The sequence below is a fragment of the Arvicola amphibius genome, chromosome 10 (assembly GCF_903992535.2).
Source record: "Arvicola amphibius chromosome 10, mArvAmp1.2, whole genome shotgun sequence".
NCBI classification, from domain to species: Eukaryota; Metazoa; Chordata; class Mammalia; order Rodentia; family Cricetidae; genus Arvicola; species Arvicola amphibius.
Genome location: NC_052056.1, coordinates 80833392 through 80841289, shown reverse-complemented (window position 1 = coordinate 80841289; position 7898 = coordinate 80833392). Strand labels below are relative to the sequence as shown.

The 7898-nt window shown below is 47.4% G+C and overlaps 1 protein-coding gene across 6 annotated transcripts in view; it reads left to right on the top strand.

Annotated features, from left to right (window-relative positions):
• Camkk2 (calcium/calmodulin dependent protein kinase kinase 2) overlaps nt 1-7898 on the top strand; it is a 48116-nt gene that overhangs the window by 19767 nt on the left and 20451 nt on the right. For all 6 annotated transcript variants that reach the window (XM_038345092.1, XM_038345090.1, XM_042055878.1 and 3 more), the window contains exons 3-6: nt 1205-1252; nt 2513-2566; nt 3172-3223; nt 6140-6273. In XM_038345092.1, coding sequence (XP_038201020.1) covers nt 1205-1252; nt 2513-2566; nt 3172-3223; nt 6140-6273 — 288 coding nt within the window. The remainder of the gene's footprint in view (nt 1-1204; nt 1253-2512; nt 2567-3171; nt 3224-6139; nt 6274-7898) is intronic.

The window sequence follows — 7898 nt, the reverse complement described above, 5'->3', positions numbered from 1 at the left end:
AACTAGCTCTTGTAGACCAGGCTGGTCTCGAATTCACAGAGATCTGCCTGCCTCTGCCTCCTGAGTTCTGGGATTAAAAGTGTGTGCCACCACCACCTGGCCTTTTGCTCAGTTTTTAATAATAATTCTCTGTGTTTTAAAATTATGTCATTTCCCCTTCCCTTTTCTCTCTTTAACCCCTTACTTGTGCCCCCAACCTTGCTCTCGCTCTAATTCATGGCCTTTTTCTTCAGTTGTTGTTACATATATGCATATTCCTAAATATATAAATACAACCTGCTCAGTCTTTAATGTATAATTTTTTTTTTTTGAGACAGGGTTTCTCTGTAGCTTTGGAGCCTGTCCTGGAACTAGCTCTTGTAGACCATGCTGGCCTCGAACTCAAAGATCCGCCTGCCTCTGCCTCCCAAGTGCTGGGATTAAAGGCATACGCCACCACCGCCCAGCTTTTAATGTATAATTTTTGGATCCCCTTCCTTGTCCCTCTCCTCTTTCTTTCCTCCTCCCTCCCCTCCCTTCCCTCACCCCTCTCTCCTTCTCTCTGACACAGGACCTTAGCTATGTAGCTGAAGGTGCAACTTAGTGGTGAAGTGTTTGTCTAGCAGGCACAATGTACTGAGTTTGATAATATATATACTCTTTGTATGTTGATTTGTGTATGTGTGTTCATGTGTGCACAGGTTCACATGTGTGTGAATGCATGTGGAGATCAGATACTAACCTCCTCTGAAGTTGTAGATGAGGGCCATCTTGTTTTTATAGAACAGTCGCTCACTGGCTCCTAGAGTTTGTTGGTTAGGTTGGCTGGCCAGTGAGCCCCAGGGATCCTCCTGTCTCCTCCTCCCTACTGCTGGGTCTTCAGGTGTGCAGCACCATCCCTGCCTGCTTTATGTAGCTTCTCAGATCAAATTCAGGTCCTCATACTCATCTGGCAAGCCCTTCACCACCCGAACATCTCCCCATTCCATGAACTCTTTGTTTTGGGTGGGAGAGCAGGGTTGTTTCTTAATTTTTGTAGTCATAGCTTAGTTACCTTCAGACTTGCTAAGTAGCCAATGCTGGCCTTGAAGTCTGGATTCTCTGCCTCAGCCTCCCAACTGCTGTAACTCTCTGTGCACTTGATCCTTACTGCAGAGATGCATTTATTTGTGACATGCGTGTCTTTAGCTCCCTTGAGAGTCACCATCTCATTTGTGCTTCCCAGGACTGCGTGCAGCTGAACCAGTACACACTGAAGGATGAAATTGGAAAGGTAAATGTCCCAGGAGCTGGGCTGCCTTTGTAACCTGACCAGGGAGGCCCCTGACACTCCAGAGGGAACCAGGAGAGCGGGGTGGGAAGAGGAGAAGGAAATCTGGAAGAGTGTGTGTGTGTGTGTGTGTGTGTGTGTGTGTAGTATGTATGTAGGCTACAGGTTGATGTCAGATGTCTTTCCTCAGTACCTCTTCATCTTATTCTTTGAGACATGATTTCTCACTGAACCCGAAGCTCATAGATTCTGCAAGACTAGCTGGCTGTCAAGCCCCTGGTATTGTTGTTGCCCACCCCCACCCAACACTGGGATTATAGGTGTGTGCTACCACACCTGGCTTTTTATGTCAGTGCTAGGGATTTGAATTTATGTTTTACCTAGTGAGCCATCTCACCAGCCTTATTTTTAAAAAATACATTTTTGAGACATGGTCTCACTATGGGGTCCTGGAGTCCTGGTTAGTCCAGGGCTCACAGAGAGCCACCTGCCTTTGCCTCCCAGGAACTGGGATTAAAAGGGTGCATCACCACACCTAACCTCATTTATTCACTTATTTTAAATATAATGTTAAAATTAGATGTGTTTCTGCAAAAGTTCAGAAAACTTGCAGAGAAATCCTAAATTGTCATGTGCTCCCCATCAAGAGACTTTGACATCTGTTTTTTGTTTTGTTCTTTAATGTGCGTTGGTGTTTTGCCATGGGTGTTGGGTCTCCTGGAACTGGAGTTACAGAGAGTTGTGAGCTGCCATGTGGGTGCTGGGAATTGACCTGCGTCTCCTGGAAGACGTGCTCTTAACTGCGGAGCCATCCCTTCAGCCCCTTTTATTTGTTTTTGTTAGTATCATTGTAGGAGCTAAAAAGTTGAATGCTAACAAGATAAGTTAGTGACCTCCCTGGCCAAGGTGTGCTAACTGTAAGACCATAGGGAGCAGTGCAGACCAAAGCTGACCGTTAGGTATGGAGCATGGCTCCGTGAGGGAAGCAGGTAGGCATGAAAGCCGGTGGCATGGTAAATTCTTTTTGTATGGATGTAAGCTCTATGTTTGGACAGACTTTTCCAGGTTATTCAAACCTGGGTTTTTATGTTAGTTTTTTCCACTTAAATGTTAGCAGCTAATTTAGACTGCAAAAATGGTAAGTCCCACAGAATGCAATCTCGGGGTCCATTTGCCCAGTGAGCTGCAGTCTAGCCTGTCAGAGCCTTCTTCTCACAGAGCACCACTCTGGCTACTATATCACGGGCATCTCTCTTTACCCAGGGCTCCTATGGTGTGGTCAAGCTGGCCTACAATGAAAATGACAGTACGTACTATGTGAGTACCCCGCCCGCACCCCCATCCCCACCCCCATCCCCATCCAAAGGAAATTCTCTTTCCTAGCACTCGGCTTCCAGCAGTTTGGGTACTTGTTCTCCCATTCTGCTCTTAGGCCCCCATTTTACAGATGGAGAAATGGGGCAGAGAAGGGATTGACCTAGCAAGTGTCTTTCATACCCTGGCTTTGCGCTGCCCTGTCTGCCCCTTCCGTAGCAGTAGATGTACACAGTGCCCTATAGTTGAGGCTTTGGAGTCAGTCCAGTGTAGGTTCAGACTCTGGTTCCAACATGCATTAACAACATGACTTTGGGCAAGCAGCCATCAGAGCCCTTCTTCGCCCATCGATCACTCTGGCTCACTTGTCTGACTCCGTCCATGGCAGGAGTCATGAGCTCAGGGTTCCCAGCTGGGTCTGCTGACCAGGAACCTCCAGGGCCGGCACTGTCACTGCTCCAGTACCAGCTTGCTCCGCTGGTGACTGTGTTCTCACTGCCCGTCCTGAGGCACCAAGGCTTGGGAGCTCATTGAGAGGCTTGAAGAGGAGAGAGCCTAGTCTTCCTCCCTGCTATCTTTAATTGCACTTGGGGTCTTTCCTTCTGCAGGCGATGAAAGTGCTGTCCAAAAAGAAGCTGATCCGGCAGGCCGGCTTTCCACGTGAGTATGGTGGGCTTTGTTCTCAGGTGTGGTAACTGAGGTGAAATCAGACAGAGCCAGTGAATGTAACATCCAGCAGAGCCACTCGGGGAAGACCACCTCCCACACAGAGCTTCCCCTGAGAGCAGTACTGAACTTCTTACTGTGTGGGTCTTAATTCATTTTTATTTAAGAGTTTTAAAGCTGAATTTGAGGACTGGAGAGATGGCTCAACTGTAAACGCTCTTGCCACCAAACCCAATGATCTGAGTTTGATCCCCAGGGCCCATAGGGTAGGAGAGAAGTGATTCCTGCAAGTTGTCCCTTGTCATCCACATTTATTCTGTGGCATATTCATGCCAAAATAAATAATAAATAGCTGAACATGGATATGAACAAAATAAACAAACGAAAAGCTGACCATATGTCTTAGTTTCTTTGCCTGGTGTTCTGAGGAAAGGCTGACAAAACCACCTTTAGGCTGAAATCCTTTACTGTGACTGGTATTTGGGATGTCAGAGAGGTAGGCACCTGAGGCAGCTGGCTACATTGTATCCATAATCAGGAAGCAGAGACAAATGAACGCCAGTGTTCAGTGCCTTTTCTCTGCTGACGTAGTGCAGGATTCCAGCCAGGGACTGGTGCCACCCACAGTGGGTCCCGTCTCAGTTAATGCGATCAAGATGACCCAGACCCTCCAGAGGCGTCTCAGGTGATTCTAGATTTCCTAGTTAACAACAGTAGTCATCACACCTCAGGACCCAACAGTTTCTCTAGTGTCCAGGAGAAAAAGAGACAAGGCTCATGCATGCATGTGGCTAGCAGCACTGTTTACGTTATCCATTGAATAGAAGCATCCCTAGGGGCCCCGAACCAATGAGTAAGTAAAATGTACATGCATTCAGTAAATTCAGTCATCACAGGGTCCTAATTTTTGATACTGCTTGATTGAAAACATTTTAAGTGAAAAGACCAGACATAAGAAGAAGTCACTTACTACATAATACCATTTATATAAAATACCAAGAATAGGCAAATCCATGAAGAAAAACAGTAGATCAGCAGAAGAAAGAATCAGATTATTGGAAAGAGCAACGAAAATGTTCTGCAGTTACCTAGTGGTGATAATACTAAAAAGCGTGCATGATAAACATGCCGGTAACACCAGCACTCAGGAAGTGGAGGGAGGAGGGTCAGTGTGCATGGTAAACATGCTGGTAACACCAGTACTCAGGAGGTGGAGGGAGGAGGGTCAGCGTGCATGGTGCCATGCCGGTAACACCAGCACTCAGGAAGTGGAGGGAGGAGGGTCAGCGTGCATGGTGCCGTGCCGGTAACACCAGCACTCAGGAAGTAGAGGGAAGAGGGTCAGAACATAAGGCCAGCCACAGCTCCGTGGGACCCTGTTTTGTAAAAGCACACACATGAAAAAGAAGAATAAGTAAAAAAAAAAAAGAAAGAAAGAAAAGAAACTGACTGAGTGGTGGGTGGTCACAGGCATCTTTGATCCCAGCACTCAGGAGGCAGAAGCAAGCGGATCTCTACGAGTTCGAGGCCAGCCTGGTCTACAGAGCAAGTTCTTGGACAGCCAGGGCTACACAGAGAAACCCTTTCTCAAAAAGACCAACTAACCAACCAAACAAAACTCCACACATTTAAAATACTAAATGTTTTTAACAGTTAAATATTAGACCTAACATGGTAGTGCACTTCTTTAAGCCCAGCACTTGGCAAGCAGAAGTAGGTGGGTTTGTGAATTCAGGACTAACCTGGTCTACATTGCAAGCTGCAGGAGAGCAAGACTTGCCTCACAAATAAAATAATACAGGATTTGAGGAGATGACTCAGTGGATAAGGTGCTTGCCACGTAAGTGTTATGATGGAGTTCGGACCCAGAACCCACAGAAAAGCTGGGCTCAGGTGGGTGTGGCAGTTGCCACTGTGTCTGGCCCTTGCTTTTGGCTTGAGACAAGGTCTCACTGTACAGGGGCTGGTCTCAAGCTGTGGATCCTCCTGCTCAGCCTCCTGGGTGATGGCTGGCAGATGCCCCACTGTTCCTGCCTCCTGTGGCCACTTTACAGGCGGAGGCTTCCCTCGGCCTTCCTTGCACACCCTTCCAGCAGCTGAGCCTGTGCGTTCCCTTGCCCAGGCGTGCTCACAGCTGTGTTTCTTCTGCTCGTCATCCTCTCAGGCTACCTCACACAGGATGTGTGAGACAACGGTTTCGACAGTTGGGCTTCACATTCGACAGCTTTTTGACTGAGCAACACTCCATCCTGGCAGAGTTGTCTCATTTTTCTCTCATTGACTGAGTTTTTTGATTCTTCTCCTGGCTTTCTGGTACATCTGTACCATCTCCTGCATCGAGGAGAGGAATAATGTTTATGTCTTTTTTTATCCAGTGGGCACTGAGCCCCACAGAGAAGTGATTGATTTACATGAAGGTTTGTTTTTTGTTTGTTTGTTTTGTTTGAGACAGTATCTCATGTAACCCAGACTGGCCTTTTCTTTCTGTGTAGTCAAGGGTTACTTTGAACTTCTGGGCTTCCTGCCTCTGCCGCCCAAGGGCTAAGATTTCAGGGTACCTCACCACATCCAGTTTTATGCAGCACTAGGGATCCATCCCAGGACTTGGTGTGTGCTAGGCAAGTGCTGTACTCGCTGAGCTCCCTCAGCCACTTTCCCCAATGTTGAGAGCATTGAGATAGCTGAACCAGACGAGTATCCTCGGTGAGCCTCGCTCACTGTGGGTTGAGCATGTGACAGGGAAAAGGGATTGACGGTGAACAAGAGGGGTGCCTCCCGCCTCCCTGATTTCCAGTAGTGGGGGAAGCATGAAAAAAGGCTGCTCCCAGCTCCCAGAAGTCCTTTACCCTTTGTCCCATTAGCAGCTCCCCTCCATAGAAGACCTCTGCCCTAACCCTGTGCTTCCTGCAGGTCGCCCCCCACCCCGAGGGACTCGCCCAGCTCCAGGGGGCTGCGTCCAGCCCAGGGGCCCCATCGAGCAGGTGTACCAGGAGATCGCCATCCTCAAGAAGCTGGACCACCCCAACGTAGTGAAGCTGGTGGAGGTGAGGAGGGAGGGTGAGGCTGACGGTCCAGCCCCGGCTTTGTTAATATCTAAATACCTGTTTGCTGAGATTTCAAGGCTGAGGACCTTGTGGCCTCGCATACTATTGCTTCATGTTACTGTCACTTCCCGAGATTACCTATCACTACCATTTTACAGATGCAAAGTTGAGGCTGAGAGTTCCAAGGCTTGCCCTTTACCTGCTTCTTTGTCTTTGAAGTTGTCAGTTTTTCTCCTGTACACACAGGTAGTTGGAGCACAGAAGTAGTTGTGCATACAAACAGGTAAAGTCCCGTGAGACAGCTCAGTGGCCTAGGCCCTCAATGAAAGTCTAGACATGAGTTGGATCCCAAGAACCCACATGAAGGTAGAAGGGGAGAGCTAACTCCACAAAGTAGTCCTCTGACCTCCACACACACGATAACAACAGCAACAACAATAATACTTTAAACAAAGCAAAACAATAGTTTTGAGTGTAGTGGTGCACACTTTAATCCCAGCACTCAAGAAGGCAGAGGAGTCAGATCTCAGTGCGTTCGAGGTCGATCTAGTAGATACGATGAATCCCAGGCTAGCCAGGGCTACATAGCAAGACCGTGTCTCAAAAACAAACAAAACAGTAAGAAATGCTGATTGTGCTCCAGGAAAACCTTCTCTGTAAACACTGGAGGAGCTGGACTCGCACTGGTCAGACAACCTTTGCTTCAGCCTAGTGGCTCTCATGGTTTGCTCAGGATGGCTTGATGCGCTTTCAATCCGAGGGACTTTGTGTTAGCTATAGTCATTGTAACAGATACCTAGAGAAAACAACTTCACAGGAGGAAAGGTTGATTTTGGCTGAAGGCTGTTTTCTGTTCACGTTTGCTGGTTTCCTTGTGTTGAGCCTGAGGCAAAGCAGAAATGTTGTGCCCGGGGGGGAGATGGGGTTGGGAGGAGAGAGAGGATAGGAGTCGAATCACGGGGAAGACACCTTTAATTTAAGATGCACACCTTTGAATTCACCTAGCTTTACCCAGAACAATATACCAGGTGGGTGCTGGGCCTTCCTTCCACACGAGTCTGCGAGGGACATACTGTATTTGCCTTCAGCAGATCCCAGAGTGCCGCTGTTCACATTGTTCACTTTATCCATATGCATCCCATTAAAATATAAACCAGAGCTGCACACGGTGGTGCACACGTGGATTCGCAATGCTTCAAGTGGAGGCAAGAAAATCCTGCATTCAAGGTCAGCCCGGGTTACACTCGATCGTGTCTCAATCAAACAGCCCCTCCAAAACAAACATGTAAATTGACAAAATTTTATTCATGGAAAAACAATAACCCTATTATATGTGATAAATAGTAATTTTTATTTATTTGTTTATTTTTGTTTTTCAAGACATAGTTTCTTTGTGTAGTCCTGGCTGTCCCAGAACTCATTCTGTAGACCAGGCTGGCCTCAAACGCAGAGATCCCCCTGCCTCTGCCTCACAGGTGTATGCCACCATTGCCCAGCAAGAGTAATATATTTTTTGTGAATAGTAACTGCTTGTTTGTATGTTTGCATGCGTGTATTTATGTAGGTGAGGGTACATGTGTGTACATACTTGTAGAGAACAGAAGTCAGTCTTGGATGTCTAGCCT